This window comes from Diuraphis noxia, unplaced genomic scaffold (assembly GCF_037042655.1).
Source record: "Diuraphis noxia isolate RWA-SAM2 unplaced genomic scaffold, SU_Dnox_SAM2 contig0003, whole genome shotgun sequence".
In the NCBI taxonomy this organism is placed as follows: Eukaryota; Metazoa; Arthropoda; class Insecta; order Hemiptera; family Aphididae; genus Diuraphis; species Diuraphis noxia.
This window is the reverse complement of record NW_028301713.1, coordinates 46431033-46458031: the sequence shown is the minus strand read 5'-3', so window position 1 is coordinate 46458031 and position 26999 is coordinate 46431033. Positions and strand designations below refer to the sequence as shown.

Below are 26999 nucleotides of genomic sequence, written 5' to 3'. Positions count from 1 at the left end.
CCTCGTCGATAGACCACAGATATTTCGAATTATCGAGTGAGCCGGAATACATGTATTTTTTTTAAATATAGAGGTTTTCTCATGGGACTTAGCGTTTAGTTCGATTTATGGAGTTCTTCGAACTATCGAGGTTCGAATTATGGAGTGACTGCTGTACTATGTATTTAAAAGTGGGTTTTAAAATGTATAATGTTTATGTGCCTACATTTAAAAATATCTTTGATCTGTTTTGTGTACCTACATTTTTTTAGCTCTTTGCAATGATATGTACAATGTACATCTAGTGTGTCCATTTATGAGAGGCAATCCTTAATTTTGGTATCAATTTTTAGTGTCCACGTCCACTGTTAGGAGGGTCCACTGTTAAGAGGTTATAATTCCTATTATGTGCATACACTTTTGGCGGGGAATTTAAAAGTGTCCATTATTGGGAAATGTTCACTATTGAGAAGTATCCATGAATAGAGGTTTCAATGTATATCTATATAGACCTATAATAGACCTATGGTGTTAATAGCTAGATGGCAAGATGTTTCTATATTTCCTATTTGTTCTTATAATTTAATATATTTTCTTTAACCTATTAACTTATTTCCCAGTGAAAAAAAAAAAATGATAACATATTAGAAATATTTCGGTACTTAAAAAAAAATGATGGTGATTTGGAGTCAAGCCACCTGGTCCTAATATTAGATCTGTTGATGAGTTTTACTGGCGGATGTTCGCCGCCCAGGTTCCGTGTAAACTACTAACCATTGCAAAAACTTTTTTGGCAAATAATAAAAAAATAATAAAGAAAAAATACGTTGTCAGTCGCTCCCATCGTTTTGCGTCGATAAAAATATTGCTTTGACTTCGTTGCGCGGTCCCGGGAACGTGCCGATAGTAACGGCATCTGGCGGACAGTGTGAGTGTGTGACCGCCTCCTATTCGCAGATGTCATTCGCGTAGCACGCGCGCACTCGCATCACTACTAAAAACGTGTCGACCTCAGCCGAGCACTCACGAATATCCACTTCAGCACCTGCATACTGAGGACTGAGATCACCCTTGCACAAACCACACCACCGTTCGGCGGACGCCGACTACCACCAACCGCAACCGCGTTTCGAGACGAACAATTTCACCCCCATCGGGTCGGGTCGATCGCATCAACATTATACTATTACTATTATCATCATCATTACAATAGGTAATTTACATTAATATAATAATATCACAGATTACCCTTATGAAAATATTTTATATAATATCATATATTTATATTATAATCATGCTGTCATGCGCCTTATGGTATTGTTATCTCCTTGCATGGCGCAACTACGTGAACAATACACTATAATACATGTCCACAGAAGTTATTTCGTGTTGTACGACATTGTAATATTGTTGTGATTTTGTTTATATTTGTATTTCCTTAGCTCCGTTGTTTTGAGCGTTTACGCATAATATGTCCGTCCGAATGGTCGAATTTTGACGACGTACTATCGACTATGATTATAGTGTATAACAACAGACTAGTACAACCACTGCGAACAACGGAACGAAACGCAACCCGACGACAACGACCGTCATCGCTGCCACCGTCGTCGTAGCGGACCGGTCGGCGATCGTCACTCCACAGTCGTGACTCGTCAGTCAGTCGGTCGACGTCGGATGGTTATGCGCGTTTCGTTACCCGTAGTCCACGCTCAACACACTGCACGCGTTTTCGTTTGTACCACGACGACGAATAACTCTTCTTCTCACTCACTCGGATACAAACTCTCTCTACTCTTTTCTTATCGCTTATCCTCACTTTTTTTTTGCTACGGTCCATTCTTGTATCCCGACCATACGTGTCTTTCCATTCTGTTAACAAACATATCATCGTCTTGTCGAATCGATTGTATTTTTTTTCCTATAAGTGCTGACTGTATAATGTTATAGTGACAAAGTTTGTTTTTAAATTATTTAAATACATATTTTGGTTTTTATTAATTACTTACTTATATCTGATATCTACGTATTTATCTACTAATCATCATCGGATTCAACAAATTTCGCGTCGGGGTACGTAACCGATACAATACCTAACAAAATACAATATAAAACAATATAAATATTATTAAGCTGTTCCATTCGTGGATGTTTGCTTTTTTTAATCACAATATTACCATTTACCGTCTCCTACCGATAATGAAACCAGATGTCATTGTGGCTAAATCATATAACTATAGGTACCGTTCCATGCCAATTACTTCGTACTAAAACATATTCCATTATTTTTTATAGTTTACCAACGCCATTCTATAAAATTATTTGTGGAAAGAGGTGTTTGGGTGGTTGTTCTAAAAAAAGGTTAGGCTCCCCATGAATAAAGTGTTCCCTTATCGACGTTAATCGTGGATCTTTTCTCGAGTTAAAATTTTGATTTTTTTTCATTGAAATGATGTAGAATTTTCTCAAACATCAACTTCATATCTATCTATTTTTTTAAAAATGTTTATTCAAATAACTCAACATCTATAATTTGCGGCATATGTCACGATTGAACCAGATTTTACAAATGCATTTATATATTACATAACATTCATCGCTTTGCACTTAAAACAATATTATGTTGTTATAATCAATAAAAAACAAAATAATATGGAAAAAACGAAAGGAAAAGCGTTTTTAAATATTTTGCTACAGAAGACTGTGATAAACGTATTAGTTATTGTTTTAATTTTGTACGTCTATTTTGAGGACATACGTATGGATGTAGGTCCAGTGATCCAGTGGTGTAACTGGATAAAAAACAGGGAATAAAATAATCTACTAACCAAAATCAAAACCTTGAGCCTTCCATCAGTTAAAACATATTATTATTTAATTTATATCTAACTGTTTGTTTTTCAAGTCTCTTAAGAGTCTTAAGACTTATGTTATGGTTTATAAACAAATTGTAGGTTTGTATAGTAATATATTATTAATTAAATAATCATTATGAGTTCATTAATAAAAAACTTGGCATATCTGATAATTTATTATTAAAAAATAAATTATACTTTTGCTCCTCCCCCCCCCCCCCATGAAATTACACTATTGTGTAGACTGTATAGACAGTGTAGACCTATGGTAACATGTTAAAAGCGGCGAAAGACACAAGCGCCAAAATGTGATAAGAAAAAAATAAGACGTATCGTACATAAGCGCCAAAATCCTATAGAGGCACGACCTGTGTGCCACGGTTAATATATATTAAATTTAGAACTAACCGATTTATTAAATTTATATTTATTTGCATGTTTATTATAATTTAACGATTAATTATTATTGAACATTTTTTATAGGAACAATTTTTAAATAACTACCTATTCATAAAATATTAATTTTGGCGTAGGTAAATGATATCTTCTTTGGCGCTTATGTAATATTATGTTGGGTATAACAGGTATACAATATTAGATTGGCGCTTAAGTCCTACACATTTTGGAAAAAATGATAGGTTATTTTTGTTCTTTTGATGCTTATGTCATATAGTCGTCAAAAGATATGTGTACTGTAAAAGAAAATTTTTCATCTTCAATTTGTCGCATTCCAATTATTATGTCCTACCTGTGACGTGTTTACGATGTTCCATATGTGATGTTCTGACGAATTCCCATAATGCCTATTAATTATCCAATAATTGTTTTATTGTAATTAAGTTCAAGGCAGTGAATTATTTTATTTTAAAATGTAAACGTACGTTTATTTATTGATCGGATTTGTAAATTACACATATTTAATTTCTTCAGTGTTCTAAAAGTAAAAATCTTATCTCATTGAAACCCTAAGGATGTACCTTGATAAATTTATATTCACAAAACTTTTAAAGAACTCTTTCTGTATGACATACTTACATGTACTTGTATTATTGATATTATTGTCTAGTTAATATAATCCTGAGTTGCTGAGTTAATTTCTCAGAATAGTCAGAATCTAAAACGTTGTATTCTTAATTTTTATTGGTAAATGAATATGAAAAGGTTATTGGATTTTAAATGATATGTTTTTTCTTTATGATCACATATTTGGGTCGAATGGTGATTGAATTTTGTCCAAAGTTGAACTCAAAATAACTATATATGTATATATATTATAAACTGATTATAATATGTTTTAGATTTTTTGATTACAGTATGAACTACATACACGGAACCTGCTTTAAATTTTCAACCCTTATACCTATAAAAATTGAATATATAATATATTTTAACTGAAAAATAATTTGTACATTTTGAATTTGATTAATTCTTTTCTAAATTTGAACTTTTAACATTGACAAAAAAAAAAATTGTATCATTGTATTTTCAATATTTTTTAACTGATATTGTAAAAATATATCAGAATATTGTATAGGAGCCTTGCATCAAAATTTCAAGTTTTTTTTGTTTTTCCCAGCGCTTTTGAAAGTTTCTAGGAATTTTAAATTTTGACCACTAATGCACCAACTAGACACTTCTTCCGGAAAAGATACTGAAGTTGAAAATCTGAACATTATTTTGACTTTTTATCGTCTACACAGACAAAAAAAAAATTACATACATCATCGACAAATCAATACATTCATCACTCCGCTCAGAATCTAAAATTAATTATTTCGCTTCATTATTCACCACCTATTACTACCTACATTTTTTAAGTTCTAATAAAAGAAATTAACAGCTCCTTGAGCTCATGAGAATTTAATCTTAAAAATATTTTTATGTGTTTGATGTCATTGTTCATGTGATATACGCATAATGCAGTGTAACTTATTTATGTTAACGTGTAATAAATACTGAGATTGTTCGATTATTTCCTGTTATACAATACATATGACGTTATATTTATAAGTATATATGCCTCCACATTCCGGACGTCTAATGCATTTTCACGCCAAATCTTTTCTGTCTAGAGTAATTATTTATTTCGGTGAATATGTGATATACCAACGTTTGCAACGGACATTATACGGCCATAACTAGTGGCATGCAATTAGGAGGGAGGAGGCTTAAAATTTAATTATTACATTTTTATTTTGTCTAGTCCAACAATTCAGACTATTTTTTGCTAATATAGATACTACTACCATTTATGTTTCAATGATTTGTTTTAGGTAGGTATTCAAATATTAATTTCATAATTAGAACATTAAAATAAACGCCGTGCCATAATTAAATAGCCTGTTTCAATAAAGTATTTTTAATTAAGTATGTTCTAAAGACTTTGAATTAAGGTTTGATCATTGATTTTATGTAGTGGTCATCGTGAAGGATCCGATGACTAATATACAAGGAGTTAATGTTCTATTGGACGTTGATTGGAAGAATTGAATTATTTTTATGTTTGAATTTTTGGATGCTCCTAAAAATTGGATTCCATAAGAGTCCAAATGGAGGATGAGTTGTTTGTACATAGTTTGGAGTTTAGTAAAAGATGTAATTGATGAAGTCTATGATTTAAAGATTATAAATGGTATAGTGATAAGTATGGCAATAATATGGCATAATTACCACATGTCTTTGGGAAACGATAAAAGGTACTAAGAAAGATATTATTTTCTTCGGTCTTCCGTTATCAGAAATTATCATAGTTTCCAAAATTTCAAAATTTCCACTAATATAGGTACAGTACATAGGTAATAGGTATACATTATACATACACAAAAAACCACCAGATCAACTCCGCACAGAATCTAAAATCACATAAAAATAGAATGGTATATTTGTTTATATCCTTGAAAGAATTTATGTAATTTATGACTCTAAATTAAATTGAAATTAATGTGAAGGTTAGGTTGAGTATACCTATAATACAATTTAAATTTTAATTGTATTAACATTTGGAAAACATTTTTTTAAATAATTATTATGAGTATTTCGACAGTACTAACCTAGTTGAACCAACTATACTACGTAGGTGTCTATATACAGAAAATTATTGTACTATCAAACTATCTCTTAGTGTTAGTAGCTAAAACATGTATATACCTAAAGGTTCTTAAAATGGTGTAATCGTATTACATTTTTATAAATTAGAAGTAATTATTCTTAAAATACGAGTATAGTATAAAGTGGTAAGTTGTGACATAATACATTTTTGTGACGCTATAATAAGTCTCAACAATGCTACATTGTAACACTGGTATTTTGCAAAGTAATGAGTAAAGCACGTTGATCAACACGTTACTGTGTAAATAAAAAACTGCAATTATTTGTATTTTAATATATCTAGTATAAAAACGGTTCGTAGTGATAAATAATATTTCATTAATTATAATGTAATAGATCACTGTATGTTACGCGATGAATTACGATTTCTCTTATTAAATGTCTTAAAACGAAAATATTAGCGATAAAATTTAATTATAATTCATGTTATGTATTTATTTTACAGTGAAGTACTTAATTACACCAGAACGGCACTCGCACTCTCAGGATTACCGGAAGGGACGCCGGTACAACGATCAATGAGCTCGACCTATCGGCCAGCGAGGATTGGACGAACTCCCAGAAAAAAGATTCCTCAACGAATACGAATTCAATTTTTTTTACCGTTTGGTAAAATTGAGTACCAATTACAAGATTAATAAAGGATACGTTATTATTTTTCAACATGAGTGCAAACGAAAAGAGACACAGGGCCGAACCCAGCTCATCGATGGATCATGCGAATATTACTGTGAGTGTTGAAACTATTAATCTTGTATGAATTAAAAAAAGGTTATCGTATATACGTATTTAAATGTGATAAACTTGAAAATTATTAGTATTATTATATTTTATTATTTTACTACAACGTGGTAGAAAATGTCTTTATAATATACCTGATATAATATGTATATGTTATTATTTGTATAATATGTATATTTTTTGGTAGCCTTTGTTCATAATTTTCGTGGCTTTTTCTAAGTAATAACTAATAGTAATAAAAATCTGTATACATAAACATGCCTATTTTTAATAAGTACCCCTCTAAATAATATGAAAAACAATTTTGAAAGCCACATAATAGCCCTATTATAGGTGCATATAATTTATTTAAAATACATAATAATATATATTATATATACGTAGGTACAAGAACAGAATATACAGAGATATAATATTTGCTTAAAAAAAAAAAAAATAATGTTAAATATTAGCTAATATAGTTTATTCACTTATAAAGATTAAGGATTAATGATAAAAAAAAAAGTTGGGTATGAATCGAAATTGAATTCAGAATTTGAATGAAAGGGTATTATAGATACTACATAGGCATCGGTTGTGTAGAATATTTTGTTGACTAATCAGTATAATAGATTATGCAATTTTCAGCATTAATTGTTACATGTCATAATTTTATGTGATTCAATAAAATAGAAACATAATACTATAGATACCGACAAATATGTCTTTAAAAAAAATAGTAATAATTAAGAAAAAATGCGGCTCGTTCTTAAGGAGTTATATTATAACCTTAAACTCTAAAACGTAGCTAATATTTGCTTAAGTAGACAAATTAAAACTTTGCTTAATTATTGAAACAATTATTTTTATTCCTTTAATTTAACTGGGAAGCTCTAAATTAATTCTAATTGGGTATCACGCGACTATTAGGCAATATATAAAGAATTTTACATCAAAAAAATGTTTATTAGTCAGGGCGTAAATTATCAAATAATAAGCGAATATGTTTTGTATAAAAGATAAAATGCGCGTTATTGTTAAAATATATTTTAGCTACAAATTATAAATTAAAATTGTATTTAATAGCACATAGATATAATACTAAAATAAATATTATATATTTTACTCGAAAAGTTTAAACTTAAAAGGATGAAAATACATGTTTGTTTGAAATGCTCGGTGTTTGTTTGTAAGTATAAGTTGTACAAAATATTCGCTCAAATTTGGAGAGTAGGTACTAAGTAATAGTATTTGTACTAAATATGTTTGTTATTTTTATATTTTTGCCTTGATATTATAAAATTATGTTATTTGCCTTACACATGAGAATATAGTATAAACATAAGCATAAAGTCATTTGGGTGGATGAACAGGATCGTGATCCATTCGCATTCAGTCCCCAATCATTAAGGGAATCCAATAAATTTTTTTCGTCTTGGATGCTTCCGCATTGAAATATTTCTATATACCTATATATATATGTATTCACAGACTCGCCGTATGTAGTTTCTGGTACCAACTTTGACTCGAAATATTCTCATAGATTATAGAGTTAAACACGTATGATAAATAATTGAAGGAAATGAATGTGGATCTTATAATATTTTTTCTCGAAATCTATTTGTAAAAATATTTTCTTAGTTTAAAATTACTTACCGAACAAAATAATTAGAACCTTGTAAGATTGTTATTGCTATATACGGTTAGGTTAGGTTACCCTACTATGTGTATGAAACACAATTGATGTTTTCAAGGAAAAACGTCTAGTGTACGGTAGGTACTGTATGATATAAATATAAATTATATACATGACATACATTTTAAATTTATTTGGTTTACAATATTTTTTGTTTAAAGAATTTGTGTAAAGAAACAATGTTTCTGCTAAAACATATTTTGTTATTTATAATTAATACCTTATTTGGTTTTAGATGTATTAACAAGCCCATTTAACATAAATCATTATTTAACTTTACAGAATTTTTATGTTTCTAATATGTGTTATTCGTAAAACAGTTATAGGAAATTAATTGAGTAATATGACCTATTAATTAACTGCAATTATTTATTGCATACAAATAAGTCTCTTTTTGAAGTTTTTAGGCATACGAACATTTCAAATTCAATTAGTTTTTTTTTTAAATTACAAACGATAACAATTTTTGCTTCATTGAAAAACTTGAAAAACTTGAATAGAAAGTTCTTTATAAATTGTTGTTTGTGAAAATTAAAAAAGTTGAGCGTAAAACTTCTTTACGGGGTCACCATTTAAAATTTTTTTTTCTGAATAAAGTATTTAATATTTAAATATTTATCCTTGGTTTTTCGAAATGTTATAAGAATTTGGAAAATTTTAGACTTAAAAGTATTTAATGTACTTATTGCATTTTTTATGAGCGTCTGAAATCAGAATTTCGACAAAATTTTTTTTTAATTTGGGTAACTGCAACGTGAGTGCTGTTAAGTATGTTAAATTTATAATATTTTAATATCTACATGAGCAGCTCAATAAATATAAAGAGTAGGCAGCTACTTAAACTATTATATATATATATATATATAAACTTAACAGTTGACACTAATATTAATATATAATTTACCTAATATATTAGTATCAGTTTTCAAACAAAACAAGAAAAATAAAATTTGAATCAGCAAATTATTCCTGTCTCCCATTGAATTGTTGTTTGGGATGGCCCTATTAACAATAATATGTTTCTAAATTTAATCAAAGGAATAAAATTGTTCCATTAAATGATGAAAGAAAATTATACAACTGTTTACATGTATATACACATTTTACTATGTATATATTATACTACCTACATAGTACATATAACTTAAATATTTTTGATTCGATCTCTTCGTAGAAGGTACTTATAACTATTCATATTCTATGAAGCATATTATGACGTCCAACAAAAAGTAAAGTTGATAAATGAAATATGTCTCTAGTACTCATGACATAATAAATAATTATAGTTATATACAGGTACTAAAAAAAATAAGAAATTGATCTCAAGGACAAGCTTGTTTTATATACAAAAAAAGTAAAACTGTTATGCGAATGTATAGTCCAAAAACCGAACAACATCCAAGCGTAAATTACTCGTTTTATTGCTTCTCACATATCGCCGTAACTGGTAGGATATTGGTTATATTGAGATGAAAAAAAATAAACTTAAAAATTGCAATGATAAATCAGTAATCGACAATCGTGACATTTGAAAAAATATTCTTAAAATTGTAGTGTTTGCAGATATTTCTTAAAAATTATTGTTGTCAGTAGGTAGCTTTTTATGATTCGAAAAATAATTAATAGTATCGACAAATTAATTTTTTTAAGTATCATCTGTTTAGGTATTATGCATAATAAAAAAAAACCATGAAATTTATTTAATAATAATTTATTCCTCGCTTTATGCAGGATCTAATATATAATTCATAAGTTATTTTAAACAGCTATAGGTATCACAAATAAAAGAAATTATTGTTTACAATTTACTACCATTATTATAGAATATTATATCGAAAACGTTATAGGTGTTCAATATATTCGTAACATATTGTATACTATTGAATTTGAAGGTCGATTTCTAGGATACTTGTTTGTTCAATTGTATTAAAGTTAAAATGAACATTTTCCTATAATATTTAACGTAACCATATGTATATTCTATATAATCTATACACGGTACACATAGCGTAGCACATATAATTATATAGTTTATAATGTATTATGTTTTAAACTACCAGTATTAATATGTATTAATAATTTATTACCAACTAAACATCAATTCTATAAAGTATTGATGTGTTAATGTTAATTTTATTATTTTTATGATTTTAAGTTGGATATTATTTAATAATTACCAACTATATACCAATTTAGTGCATATTATTAAAAACTCGTATAATAGCATATTATTTTATGTTTTAATACTTCAAGGAAGTATATAAATTGTTGTTACATGAACATGATTTATAATATCATCATAATTATTAGTCAAGTTCTGTATAGTTCTCAGTTAAGTTCAATTAACCTATTTTTTTAGAATAATATTTTATTTGCAGTAAATTATAATGTAGATAGATTATATAATCACTATATTAATTTTTTATAGTGTGGTATAGTTAAATTTGTCGATGATTTGATTCATTTTATGGTGAAATATATTTTTTTCGATTTTAATTTCTTTCTTTAAATAATCCTGATTAGGAAATTAGGAATCCATTCTAATTAAAAACATGTAAAAGTAGTTCTACGGTATAGTTGTAGGTATTGAATGTTCTCGTCATTAAGTTGATAATCAAGTAAACCTTAGGAGAATTGATGGGTGAGTGGGTGACTGGTTGTATAAGTAATGGTCTAATTTCTAAATTTCTTATCTTAAAAAACATGGCAGAACCGTATAAACACAAACAACAGTAAGATTATTATCAGTTATCACTTATCAGTATTTAGTTTATCCAACTGGTGGGGTAGGTGGGTAACTTGAAATTTATATTTTCGATAACCTTGTAACAAATGTACTGCGCGCCACTGAATTGATCACTGTAATAGAAATGTTAAATTTGAATTCAATGATAAATAATTTTCTATAAAAACTATTTAGAGTAAAGATAATAATTATGATATAATTTGCTATTATAAACATACAAAAGTCAATATTTGTGTACCGTAGAACGTTATGAATAGGTTTGTGGTATAAATGGCTTGAAATTAATTTAAATATTTTGAAAATATTGTGTATGTTAAATGATAATAATATAATTTATGTAATAGGCACAATTTTCAGATAATTAAAAATAATACTTTGTGAGTTATAAACGTTATACTTATAATGTAATCTAATTTAAACTATTTAAATATTCAATAGGTTTTTCTTTGTTTTTCCAGATTATTAAGTAAAATACGTTAAGTATTAAATAGTTCCAATTTCTTACCAGAAACCACCCTCAAAGTTGATGTTTAAACTATTTTTTATACCATGAAATAAAAACAAACACAAAATATTACATCACTGTAAACTCAATGTTTATTGCTCATCTCTGAATATAAAATGTATCCATCTTTAAGATAATATTTACCTGTATAAAATATACAATATACTCGATTAGTATTTTATTTAATGTCAATAATTCAGACACATTAATATATGTACTTATAAGCTGACTGTTGGTAGATTGAACTTCATAATATTTGATACGTTGACCATTAAATGAAACAATCACGTCTAAATATATTAACATAGTTCAGTATTCAACTGGTTATAACGTTTCATTGTGTTACGCCTTGTCACCATACTTGAATACTGATATAATTTCTTATTCAGTATACCTAAGCTAACAATATTATCGTCACTTGTTAGTATATATAAGGTGATTGACGGATATATTTTTTTCACATAATTTGTTGTCATCGCAAAACAATGTTTTTGAATAAAAATTATAGTTTTTAAAATTATTTATTAGTATACATTTTTAATGACTTTAGATTTTGAGCGGAGCGATGAATGTATTTATTTTACCATGATGTGTGTTTTTATTAATTTATTTTTTTGTGTCTGTCATCACGTTTTGGGGCAGTAAAAGTGCTTCGATTTTTGACTTCAGTACCTCGTTCGATCAGAAAGTGAATCTAGTTGGTAATTTGGCTAATAGTAATATTTTTCTAAATAATTGGGATAACAAACTAAAAATTAAGTGAAAAACGTGAAATTTTACGCACAATCAGTTTTCGACAAAATTGATTTTGGTTTTTGATGTAACTTAAAAAAAAAATGACCATAGATACATGGAATTTTCACCGAATGTTTATATAATCTATCCACCATGTAATTTTCAAAAATGTTCGACTTAAGTTGAACTATTCATAGGCATATGCAATTTTCGATCATTATTATTTTTTTTAAATTAATAACGATAAAAATTTATTTTTTCGTTAGAAAATCTTGAAAATTTAATTCAAGGTTTCAAACATATTGTTACAATAGCAGTTGAAAAATACAAGAAATTCATAGCCACAATTTTTTTTTATAAGCATTCAAAGTTTGGATTTTGACGAAATACGTAAAAATCACAAAAATTCGCAAATTATTTTAAGCTAGAAATTCATAAAAAATTTTCTTTTTAAATCTAAGATTTGAAAATTTAACACAAGATTCCTTACAAGTTTGTCAATCTTTATCACAAAAAAAAATATTTACCGAAAATTCAAATTAAATTTCTATGAGCATTTTAAATTTAAATTTTTACAACATTGGATTTTCGTACTTAGTGATTTTATTATTTTGGTGTAACTCTAAAACAAAGAACCGCAGATAATTAAAATTTTCACTGAATGTTTATATAGACATTTTCTATATTTGATACAATTTTCAAAATATTTAGATTTGTTTTGAGCTGTTTACTGACATTTTAATTTTTAAACTTTTTTAGTTTTTTTCCTATAAATATCGATAAAAATGTATAATAGCTGTTGAAAAATATTAAAAATACATGGCATGATTTTTTTTTAAGCATTTGAAGTTCAAATTTTGACTAAATAGGTAAAAATTACGGCAATTTTCAAATGATCTTAAATAGAAATTCATAAAAATTTTCCTTTCATATCTAAGATTTGAAAATTAAATACAAGGCTCCTAATATATTTTTACAAAAGTATGAAAAATAAAAGAAATATATAGTCACAATTTTTTTTTACAAGCATTCAAAGTTTGAATTTTGACAACATACATAGAAATCACGAAATTCGCATATTATTTTAAGCTAGAAATTCATAGAAATTTTTCTTTTTAAATCTAAGATTTGAAAATTTTTAATAATCTATAATATATACTAGACAGATAAACCGTCTCCACTCAGAATCGTTTTTCGTATACAATGGTATAATATAATTGGATTCAAATTTAATTCTATCCATTACAGCTAGTACACTTGTAACCTACTGTACAGCAGAGCGACATCCACGACTTACCCGCTTTTTTCCTTTTTGAATTGACTATATATATTTATAATTTCATATTTTGAAACAGAATATTTTCCAGAGTATTACGATTTATTAAAATCAGTATAGATCGTGTATACCATATGGTATAGGCAGATATTTGAGATTAAGATGAGTGGAATAGCGAGAATATAGTGGTACAGAGGTTCACAGCAAAATTTCGATTCATTACTCCTCATATAAACTTTACTTAATTATATTCGAAATACTGTCCACTAATTCAAAATCAAATTTTTTTTATGTATTGGAATATTTCAGTACATATTCCGATCAGGAATATAAAATTATAAATGTATATTTTCTATCAAAAAAGTAATTATGAGAAATATGATAAAAAAATTTCAGAAAATATAATTTGTAACTATTCAACAATTTTGTTTTAAAAGAATATTTTCAAAAATTTAAAGTGTAGACATTTAACTTGTATAAATAAGAGTGGTTAGTGTTTCATAGTTGAGAACGTTCAAATTGTTTACAACAATGTCCTTAATTTAATAACAACAATAAGACATAATAGTTATGAGCCTTGCTAATTATGTTAAAAATAAATATTTAAGTTGGTTGTTAATTATTGTTGACTATAGTTTTTGTAGTCATAAGATAAATGTTATTAACTTCATACATATTGTATGAAGTTATTAATCATCATCGATATTTTTCTCTATAAATCACTAAAATTTGTATTTTTTTTTATATAACTAACCAAATAAATATCGAGTACTATTAACCATTTAAGTTAAAATTGTTTTATTGTATAATTACCCAACTCACAATATATTTTCTCCTATTGTTTACTTCAAAAGTTTATAAAATGTATAAATTATGTTCATATTTCAATATTTGCATTATTATTTTATAATAATGCATATAATATTCTTATACAACATGATTTTTGTTTGTGCTTTCGATATGAAAACTTCTAAACTTTACTTATTGGGCCATCGAAATTTCGTACTTCTGTCAGTACCTAATGCCATAGTGAATACTGATGAGTAAATATTTGAGAGTATATTATGTAAACTGTTGGGTTGTCAATTTAATTTGTTTCGTCGTCACATGCCAAAAACATAATAAATGTGTATTTCAGTGTATGCTAATATTAGCAAGTTCTTTAGTGTTTTCACCTTCAATGTCATTAAATTTTTTTAGCTTTTAAAAATAAGATAAAATTACTTTCTAACTGGGATTTACTATTTTATTAAATAAAATATTAATACTATCATTGGACAATAATTTTAAAATATTTGATATTCGTATATTCTTGTTCTGACATTAGTGCATTTTGTATTGTTACTCGATAGTAAGTACCTACCATTACAGTTAAAATGTAGAAATTATTAACTATATCACAAGTATTGAATACGAATTTAATAAAATAAATAAACATTTTTTTAAATTTAGTTATAACCTGCTATTATTAATGGGTTTTCTATTAAAATATTCTGTTTGAATGACTTGACGTTTCACAGTGAATCTTTATTGTTATAAATCTACTTGAATAAAAAGTACATAATTTATTTTAGTAAGTACACATAATTTTATTTTGATTCCATGATTCATTTTTGCAGTTGATAAGTTTAATAATAAGTATAGTTTCAAATGTCTTATATATGACATAATAATTATAATCAGAAATTATTATTCGGAATTTAACCTGAATTTCAAACGATATAGAAATAGTTAACATTTGATAAAGAATTCTTTAATTCAGTCTTTATATTTTTATCTTATGTGTAAAAATTGTTGAGGGTGAAAAATTCTGCAATTTGATTTTTTTATTATGTTGAAAGTGTTCCTTTCATAGATAAGATATTTAGTGTAGGTACTTAGATTGTACTTTGGAGTAATAACTTATCAATTTTATGAAGGTTCTCTAGCGTTTCTGTATAAAAAATTAACCAACATTAATTTAAGCTTTATTTTAGATTCTGAGCAGAGCGATGAATGTATTGATTTTACCATGATGTGTTTTTTTTTTTGTGTGTCTGTCATCACGTTTTGGGGCAGTAAAAGTGATTCGATTTTTGACTTCAGTACCTCGTTTGATCAGAAAGTGAATCTAGTTGGTACTTTGAGGGGTCAAAAGTAAAAAATTCTCAATACTTTTCTAAATAATCAAACAAACTAAAAATTAAGGGAAAAACGGGAAATTTTACGCACAATCATTTTTCGACTAAATCGTGATGTAACATTCTAACAAATGACCATAGATACATGCAATTTTCACCGAATGTTTATATAAGTATATTCTATCCATCATGCAATTTTCAAAAATTTTCGACTTAAGTTGAACTATTCATAGGCATTTGAACTTTTCGATCATTATTAGTTTTTTTAAAATTAATATCGATAAAAATTTATTTGTCAGGCAGAAAAGCTTGAAAATTTAATACAAGGCTCTTAACATATTGTTACAATAGTAGTTGAAAAATAAAAGAAATTCATTGTCACAATTTTTTTTAATAAGCATTCAAAGTTTGAATTTTGACAAAATACGTAAAAATCACAAAATATTTTAAGCTAGAAATTCATAAAATTTTTTTTTAATTCTAAGATTTGAAAATCTAATACCTACAAGATTCCTTAAAAGTTTTTCAATCTTTATCACAAATAAAAAGTCTACCGGAAATTCAAATTAAATTTGTATGAGCATTTGAAATTTAAATTTTTACAACATTGGATTTTCACTTTTAGCGATTTATTTATTTTGGTGTAACTCTAAAACAAATGACCGCAAATACTTGAAATTTTGACTGAATATTTTTATAGGCATTTTATATATTTGATAAAATTTTCAAAATATTTAGATTTGTTTTGAGCTGTTTACTGATATTTTAATTTTTCAACTTTTTTAGTTTTTTTTTCTGTAAATATCGATAAAAATTTATGTGTTCGGTAGAAAAGCTTGAAAATTTAATACAAGACTCCTAACGTATTTTTACAATTCATAGTCACAATTTTTTTTTATAAGCATTCAAAGTTTGAGTTTTAGACAACATAGGTAAAAATCACGAAAATTCACAAATTATTTTAAACTAGAAATTCATAAAAAAATTTCCTTTTATATCTTAGAATTTAAAATTGTATATAGGGCTCCTAACATACTTTTAAAATAGCAGGTGAAAAATAAAAGAATTATATTTACACAATTTTTTTTTACAAGCATTCAAAGTTTGAATTTTCACAACATGTGTAAAAATCACGAAAATCACGAAAATTCGCAAATTATTTTAAACTAGAAATTCATAAAACATTTTCTTTTTAAATCTAAGATTTGAAAATTTTTAATAATCTATAATATATTCTAGACAGATAAACCGTCTTCGCTCAGAATCGTTTTTCGTATACAATGATATAATACCATTGGATTCAAATTTAATTCCATCCATTACAGTAACCCACTTGTAACCTACTGTACAGCAGAGCGACATCCACGACTTACCCGCCTTTTTTTAATTTCGATTATTCATCACTTTCATTTGCTACATCTTTATCTATTGTAATATATTTAACTTTTGAGGTGAGGAAATCATGAAAAGTTTCTTAAATTCTGTATTCTTAATCAAGTTTCTTATAATTTATTTAAAAGCATTATAATAAATTAATATAATATTGTATGAACATGATTTGTTATGGAACAGTCATAAGTTATAACAACATAATATTATATTATATAATGTCTATTTTGCCCCAACTACAACATTGCACTGTATTTTAATATAATAAAGCACATGTATATTGTGTATAAGTAAGCTTAACAAACTAACAGTGAGCACATTTTTTTTAAAACTAAATACAATGAAAATGCACAAGAGTATCTTATTTCATTGTTTTCTATTTAAACAATCGGACTATTCGAGTATCTCATGAAGGTACTAATGTATACTTGATATTATTTTTATAGAAACATTTTTATAAATCAAGTTGTTATTTATTATGAACTAAGAAACCTTGAATAATAAAAACAAATTGCGTAAAATTAAACATGCAAACATTTTGAACTTATTTTGTTTTTTAAATGGATGTTTTTATTAAAAGCATTGATCGTTTTTAGAATAAATAATAGGTAGTAGGTACTTTAACTATAACTATATGTATATCTATTTTACACCTATTTAGTTGAACAATACATTTGTATTATTAATTGCATTTTAATTTTCATCGAAAAACTTGTTTTCACCGATTAACATTAAATAAAAAATCCTTTTATACTGAGAACTTTTTTTTTCATGACATTAATAATTTTTGTCTCTATATTCTCAAACTGTTCTTTGGTCTGTCGGCCACGATTACAGTTGAGTTGTGACAATATTTAATAGGAAAAAAAATTATTCTACCTATTACTTAATCTTCCTCTATCTTAAGTAATTATACACTTATAGTATCTTATAGTATCTACAATGAGTCTTCTATAGGGTTGATTAATAAATGTTTATTGATTATCAATTATAAATATGATCAACAATATTATTAATGTTGATTATTGGATGCGTTTATAGTTTACTACAACATAAATATAACATTCGCCTCTTTCATGACTTGTTGAATCAAACTATCAAAGCTTAATATTTCTTATATATTTATAAAACAATGATGTTTTTAAATTGATTATCTACCTAAATAATTTAGATAAGTGGAGGAGGTAGTAACCTTTTTTTTTTTTTTTTATTAGAAAAGAAAATATACAATCTGTAAATATATGTACAATAAGTAATTTTGATGGTTTTTTTTTAAACAAGGCTTGATGACGTGAGTGAAGAGGGTGCCCAGTGACACTACTTCAGCGAGGTAGTAACCTGCAGACATAGCTCCTACTTCTTATAAACTTTGATAGTTAATTTTAAAAGTATTAAAAACAATTTTCTTGAAGAAATGTAAGTTCATATTTTTGATGTATAATAGGAACATAATATAATATTAATAATTCAAAGGAAGTGTTTTAGCAGCTATTCCGAATTTAATTAAAAGAATTACAGATCTACATGCTTAATTCTTTTAAATTACGAAATGTTTTTCCTGGTGCTTTTAAAACTACTGGGAATTTTTTCTATTCTTAAACGAGATGACAAACATATCATGCAAATCAATACATTCATTGCTCCACATGGAATTTAAAAGAGAAGAAATGTGTGTAAACAATTTTATCTCCGTTGAAAAAATATGCTGTAAACTATAAAGCCGAATATTGATTATTATTATTACATTACCACCTATTGAATTACAGCCGTACCTACCCACACTATGTAAACTTAATTATAGATAAAAAATTATAATAATTAAAAACGTATTTTAAAGAAATATTTTTATATTACATTTAAATAAATATATATATATATATATAATCTATTCAACTTTTTAACGGGCTCATCACATTAACATATATTGTTTATTATCACTTACCAGTTTATAATAATTTAAATTAATTTATTGGGTTCAGTTTATATAGAAGGTTGTTATTTAGTTAGAAATTGAGAGTTCATAAGTGGTGTAACACGTTTCCACCAAAATAATAAACATAACTTTCCATTTTAGTAGATACCTACACAAACCAGTTTTTATGTAGTTTGATACTATAACAAACCAATTATTATTATTGAAATATTACATTGTTGCTTTTACTTAGTTTTAGGTACCTACATAGCTACATACATATATAAATCATTCTTATACAATTCTTATACAATACACACACATGAAACATTTAATGATATGTATAAAAACGAAGGGGTTTTCAAATGGTGATATTATAATATTATGCAAAAATGAAACACGCAAAAAAGAGGTTTTATATAGTATATAGTCCATATTGTTATATGATTTATATACCTAACAAGAAGTAATAATAGTGTTTATCTCATTCCATATTGTAGTTCAGAAAAATTAGACGGTTAAGGTAGATTATAATTTATCATAGGTACATATAATTAAGCAGAAATAATGTTACCTGATTGTTATCAATATACAGTGTTCAAGCATACTTTCTCGCATTTTCCTTTGATAAAAAATTTATCTAAAATATGATTTTTAAGTATAAACGTAAGGACTTTAATTTTAAACCATCAGAGCATCGAATGTCCTGTGACAATAGGTACAAATTGTGTTTGTTTTTTTTTAAATTAGAAAACCTTTTTTAATTTTAATTTGTATTTCATATTTGATGTAAAATCATTTACTATTATATTTTAAACCAATATTCTTAACACATAAATATTAATAACTTAGAAATCACTCGTTTGAATTTCGATTTGATACATCCGCGTTTTCAAAAAAATCTTCTGCTTAACATCTTAGTGTAAAATTAAAGAGTGTTTGTCATATGAAAAAAATTGTACCATCATAGGACACTATTTAAAAAGTAAAAAATCTAAGAGATATTTGAAAAATTAGGCTGATTCATCCTGTATACATAAACTTAGGTGATGATAAAAAAAAAGAAATCGTTCTTGGGGCTTCAGAGAGGGCACGAAATCGATCGGAGACGGATAAGAAATCAAAAGTGGGTCATTTTGTCGGTGAGAAGTCGGTGGTGGTGTACTTGCAGATACAGCTAACATAATAATAATACATTGTTAATTGTTTTATATACATATTGTAATATAGGTTTTTGACATTGCGTGGCATCGATCATGTCTATAGCGCTTATATCGGTGACAATAATAATGTCTTCTTTCATAACGAGTAATGACAGTACGTTTAAAATGGCGAACAATAGAAGTAAATAATAATAGTAATAAAGCGAGGGATTATTTCAACATGTATTTATTGAGCGTGCGTCCTCGGGAACTTACCGGCGGCCTTGCGAGGACTGGCATGTCGCGCCAATATATGCGAGTCATATACGTGCGACACGCTGACGCGCGCGCCTTTGCGATAGGGTATGGTTGTCTCCGGCGGTAGTGTACAGCTGTTTGTGCGTTTTTCCCCGGGACCAGCTGCGAAAGGGCGGCTTGCCAACGGTGCAGGAACAGCGGGTATACCGTCCCCCCTTACCCTTCCCATCATTATGCACGCCGGCGCCGCGACGCCAAGGCGGCCCGTTGTTCTATTACTCTCGCCTCAACATTTCGCGCCCGTCCCCCGCCGAACCGCCTCCGCCTCTGCATCAGTGACAGTTTAATAATTTCGATTTCGTTGTCGGTTTGTTTTTTTTTTTTTTTAATCGTTGTTTTTCTATCGTTTTCGTTTACACGAAAGCTTAACAGACTATAATCTTTTCGCCAGTCGCCTGTACCCCAAGCGTCCCTGACACACCACCGAATAGTTATTACCCTGCGCCCGTGACATGATCACCAGCGATACTACATGCTGCCACTGCTACCTGTAACACGCGCGCCACTAGCCGTACAGACCGAAAAAGACAAATCGAAATCCGATCATGCGAAAAGTAAGTGTCGTAATAATCGCGACGATAAAAGACAATCGAATATTATTATTGCGCTCGTCGCTGCACGATATTATTACCTATTGCAATAACAGTACACGTATACATGCAATTTATTGTGTGTGCGTGTGCAGCCCGAACATAATATTATTTGTTAGCCATAGGTACGGTAATTTCAAACGTTTTGTTTTTATTACAGTTTTGCGACCATTATGTGAGTAGTTTTTTCTTGTATACATTTTAGTAAATAAAACTAGAAAATCACATTCTACTCTAGAACTCTCACCATTCCGGTCAAAAATTACTTCAACTATATAATAGTAATTAATTTTATTTCGATTTTTAGGGATAAATACTTTTTTGGTACTTGGTAATCGATAATATTATACAGTTTTGTATTTTATATTATCCAAATACCTAATTGTTATTGGTACCTACAAAAGATATTTCAATCAAAAATCAAATTGTTTGTTACAATCTAAATATTCTGCACCTACTATTTTAATTTTTATAATTTAATATATAATTTATATTAGAGCCATTATAGTTTTCCCGTAAATATAAGTTATATGTTTGTGAAATCGTTAATGCTGTTTGTAAAAATTATAATACACATTAAACGTATGCACAAACTGTCATAAAATCGATGTTTTGCAATATTATGCTGTTATGTTTTGGCAAGACATATGTTAAATAATTGCCATACTATTTTATTTTATAAATATTTTAATACCTAAGCAATTGTTGTGTTTCAAAATCAAACGTGGGAGTTATTGTAGTAAAATTATTTATTTATAATTTAATAGCTTATGAAATATTTTTTTAATATTCGAATTCATCAGTTATAATTTATTACTAAAAAGTAAAATAAATCAGCTTAAGTTATAGTTATATTTCATATTTATTACTTACTAGATCTTGGTTAACATTTTTATGTTTTCATTTTATAATTAATATTTATTTTTTTATTACTCACGAATGACAATCGAATTAAAAATACCATCACGTCCTTTTGTATGATAAATTATTATAGACTAAAAATACATTAAATTGGAAAAACAGCTTGAGGTTCTTTGTGATTGTTGTGTAATACTTTTGTTCTTTTTTTTTTACTTTTTGTAAAAACTTCATCTGTTAAAAACAAAATTGTTGTGCTCACATTTTAGATATATTATTAGTTATACTTATATACCTTACATCCCTACTATTTTATTTTCTACCAAATTAGATTTTATGTTAATTTAAAATGTATTATAATATACAGGGTAATCAATTTAAGCGAGTATACTAATTATTTTGAAAAGTATTAACTTTTTTTAAACTTTTAGGTTTATGTTTTTCTAAAACCGTATAATATTCAAATTTTTTTCACCCTTATATTTATTGGTGAAACCTCTATAAACTTTTGATTTTTTAATGGTAACATATGATTAAAATATCACGAATTAATAATACAACTTTTTTCATGAATTTAGGTGTTACCAATTTTATTTTTTGTTGATTGGTTTGTGAGATACAGTACCTCAAAGTGTTGGTGGTTTTTAGTATTTTTCCAATTGTAAAGACTAGAAGCTAATGATAAATTCGATATCGCTGAATCCAAGGTAACAAAATAAATCCAATAAATCCAATTAGTTGATAAGTTAATATATAATATATAATGATTAGGGTTCAAAGTACAATAGTTATCTTTAATTAATTGTTATTTATTTTGTTACCTTGGATCCATCGATATCGAATTTATTACTATCTCCTGGTCTTAACGTGGTAAAAAACCACCTTAAGGAACTGTATCTGACAAACCAATCAATGAAAAATAAAAATTTTAACACGTAAATTCACGAAAAAAATAATTTTATTAATTCATGATATTTTAATTATTTGTTACCATTTGAAAATCAAAATTTGATAGTGGTTTCACCAATACATATAAGCATGCAAAAAATTAAAATAATATACGGTTTTAGAAAAACATAAACCTAAAAGTTTAAAAAAAGAGTTTATACTTTTCGAGATAATTAGTGTATCCACTTAAATGGATCACCCTGTATAACAATATACGATGTACCTAGTATATTATATTTGGTTTTGCGATTGATCAAGATATTTTATACCACCAAATTATTGGTAAATTTAAGTTAATTCCTTATTTAACTTTCATAATAATTTTAGACAACCAAATCATTCATTTTCACAAACAATGAGCTTATACATTTATTATTATTGGAAATCAATAAACAATTATCTAGCTAATAGTTACACTAATTGAATATTGATACTTTTATTGCAATGAACTATAGGTACCGTAGGTCAAGGTCTGCGTTTTATAGGATTCGTATTTTAATGTGTATGGCAATAATTTTTTGAGTTTTTATTTTTTACAATTGCATGATCGGTAATCGGCATGTATTTAGAATTTTACATTTTATTCAAACATATTTAATACAATTATCTAAGAATTTTTTCATGATAATAAATTGTAGTAGGTATGCAAAAATGCTAAATAAATGAGACTATTTGAGCAGTGATCTCACTAAAGGGTCAAAAAGATGTTGATATCAAAATATTTTTAAAGTTTTAGTTGAATTAATTTTAGATTCTGAGCGGAGCGAAGAATGTATTGGTTTTACAATGATGTTTATTTATTTTTATTTTTATTCTGTAAACACCTTTTCTACTTCTAAATTTGTTAAAAAGTATCAAGTCTAGCATCTTTTCTGAAAGGTTATGTTTATGTTCTTGAGCTGATACTTTAGAAAGGCCATTTTTTGATTTTCGAAACGGTACTCGAAATAAACGTGTCTTCCCACGTCGCCGAAACCCAATTTGCCGACACCCAATTTACCAACACCCCAGTTCGCCGACACCCCATTTCGCTGACTATTTTTTACATGTTCCCAATTTGCTGATTCCCAATTCGCCGAATATAAATATTATATAAAAAAAATAAACATTATATTATTATACTAGGTATATAATAAAAGTCAATATAAATTAAAGTTCTTGTAAATAAAAAAAATACATTATATTATTATACTAGTTATATAATAAAAGTCAATATAAATAAAAATAAAAAATTATAAACAAAAATTATTATAATAATTATGTATGTATGATATTTAATTATCTATGTATATCTATGTAGTCCAATAATGAAATTTCTTTTAATTCCAATCTAAAATAAAGTACAAAATAACTTATTAACAATCCTACGTGTAAAAATTAACCATTTTATAATATTTACCTATCCTTTGCATTTGCTAATCTTTTTTCAAAATTATTGACTACTAATAAATCATGATTTTTTTCTGATTTTATTTTAAACCATGCCATTTTAATTTTTAACTGGCTAACTATTAAATTTTGAACTTTAGAGTACACATGGCTAGAACGAACTAAATTCACCAATCTGTACTCCCACTGGACTTTATATGTGGGAAATCATTTAATCATTGAACTTATCGACAACATACTGTGTTATCGCTGTCATAACATCCGTTTTTGATAAAAATTATTGTCACCTGTCGGCGAATCGGGAAAATTGAAACTATATTTATAATTTGTCGGCAAAATAGACTGTCGGCGAAATGGGAATGTTTTTAAAATATTTTAAAACTGGTATATTTGTCGGCAAATTGGGATTCGGCAAAGTGGGTATGAACCGAAATAAAAGCGGTTAAAAGAGAAAAAATGTATGATTTCTCGATTTCATAATATTAAATAATACGGACGACTTTTTTTTTTTCAATTAATAATTATAACAATATAATTAATATACCTAGTTTAACATATTCTAGACTGATAAACCGTCTCCACTTAGAATCGTTTTTCGTATACAATAATATCACATTAAATTCAAATTGAATACCATCCATTACAGTAACCTAGGGTGACCATATTAAGAAAATAAAAAAACGGGACATCTGAAACGTCTACCCCCACCACAAAGAAAATTTTTTCCATATACATTAATAACACAAATGCACACAACTGTAGAGAGTTAAAATACAAATCTAAGTCATATCACAAACAATTATTTTCTTATTACCTTACCGTTTTTGAGTAAATAACCTAAAATTATAAATATAAAATAAAATAAAAGTTTTTAAATATTTATGAATTTTTTTTTTGTGTTTTATTAAACAACACAATGTTACATTTTAAAAGTCAAAACTATTATAATTCTTTAAACAATTAAAACATGTACTTTTAAATATTAAAATTTAAGTATTAAACAATTAAACCATTACATTGTTACATACCAATACTGTTACATTTTTTTTTCGGGGTTGGTAAATTGAGTCCCAAATGACCCTAACTCGGTAAATTGAGTCCCGGGAAAAAATAGGTAGTAGGTAAGTTGAGTCCCAGAAAAAATAAGGTAGTAGGTAATTTGAGTCTCAGGGAAAAACGATTTATATGCATTTAAAATTTAAAAATATGCACTATAAAATTGTTATTTGTGATTTGTGGACATTCATTGACTGCATGTATATGATTTTGAAAATAGCAACATGCATTTTTATTAATCATATAATTATTTTTTATGCAACCAAATGCATGTTGCTATTTTCAAAATCATATACATGCAGTCAATGAATTGTTCACAAATCATAAATACAAATTTTATAGTGCACATTTTTAAATTTTAAATGCTTATAAATCGTTTTTCCTTGGGACTCAAATTACCTACTGCATTATTTTTTCCGGGATTCTACCTACTATACCTATTTTTCCCCGGGACTCAATTTACCGCTTTCAAAATGTACCAAACTTATCTCGGACTCAATTTACCTCGCCCCCTTTTTTTTAACAAGAATAAGGCAATTAACAACATCAGCTTTTTTCATTATTCATGAATTTGATAATCCTTCTTCCACACTTTCTACTATTTTTTCGTATTTTTCTGAAGAACTTATCGAATTCAACAATTTTGGGTGCTTCAAAAGAAATTCATAAAATTTTGAACAAGTTAAGCTTTTAAAGTGCTGTTTTGCAATAATTATTGATCTGATGGTTTCGACTTTAAAACGGTTTTTTTCATCTGTCCACAATACATTTGTTATTGAAAAAATTCTTTCTACAGATGCATTTGTCCCAAGAATAGCCAATTCAATAATTGTTGATAAGTTGTTGATAGAAATTTGATTTTTTCTAGTATTTTAAATACTTCACACCATTTTTCTGTTACTTTTTTTGAACAATTTCTCCATTCTACAATTTTAACTTGTATCACATGAACTACATGATTTTATATTAATCAAATAACTTATCCTCGTCCATGTTCAAATCCAGGTTGAGTTTTTTATTTTTAAATAAATATTGAATACTTTCTTGAACGTCTACCCAAGTAGGAATATCTAATAATTGAGTCCATCGAAAAATTTTGAACGGTTCAAAATGAAAACGGGACAATCCTGTTTTAAACGGGACGTCTGGTCACCCTAAAGTAACCCACTTTTAACGGGAGATGGTATTTTGCGCCACTTTTATTACTTGTAATTTGCGCCACGAATAGGTACATTTAAGTACGTATATAATTTGCGCCAAAATATAAAAATTTTACATGTATTTTGAGCCACATATACTAATTAATTTTGGTATTTTGCGCCACTAAAGAAAACAAAATGGAATATGTAATTTGCGCCACACTTTAAACTTTAATAGCAGTTGGAATTTACTAGCAGATAAATTTAGCGATATCGCATAGGATATACAATAATACGTTCTGATACGTCCGACGCGTGTCACGTATCGTCTCAATATCGTCGAATTATTTGTAATTATGACTGATTTTTATATTTTTTATTAATTAACGACAATTTAGATGTTTAATATGCATGGAGTTTGATTTTTTATATACATTTATTTATAATTACGAGTTTAATATGACTGATTTTTATAATATGTTTATAATAACGATAATTTACATATTTAATATACATGG

At 27.1% G+C, this 26999-nt stretch overlaps 1 protein-coding gene across 4 annotated transcripts in view; it reads left to right on the top strand.

The window, feature by feature from the left end:
* The first annotated feature begins 1010 nt into the window (after positions 1-1010).
* The window catches only part of LOC107163312 (band 3 anion transport protein-like), a 64278-nt gene continuing 38289 nt past the window's right edge, over positions 1011-26999 (top strand). Inside the window, exons 1-3 of one of the 4 annotated variants that reach the window (XM_015510675.2) lie at positions 1011-1192; positions 1422-2052; positions 6388-6672. In XM_015510675.2, the coding sequence (XP_015366161.2) occupies positions 6607-6672 (66 nt within the window). In that variant the 5' untranslated portion in view covers positions 1011-1192; positions 1422-2052; positions 6388-6606. Of the gene's footprint in view, positions 1193-1421; positions 2053-6387; positions 6673-20765; positions 21056-26999 lie in introns of those variants that run through there. The other 3 variants (XM_015510677.2, XM_015510676.2, XM_089221892.1) reach the window with 3 other exon arrangements.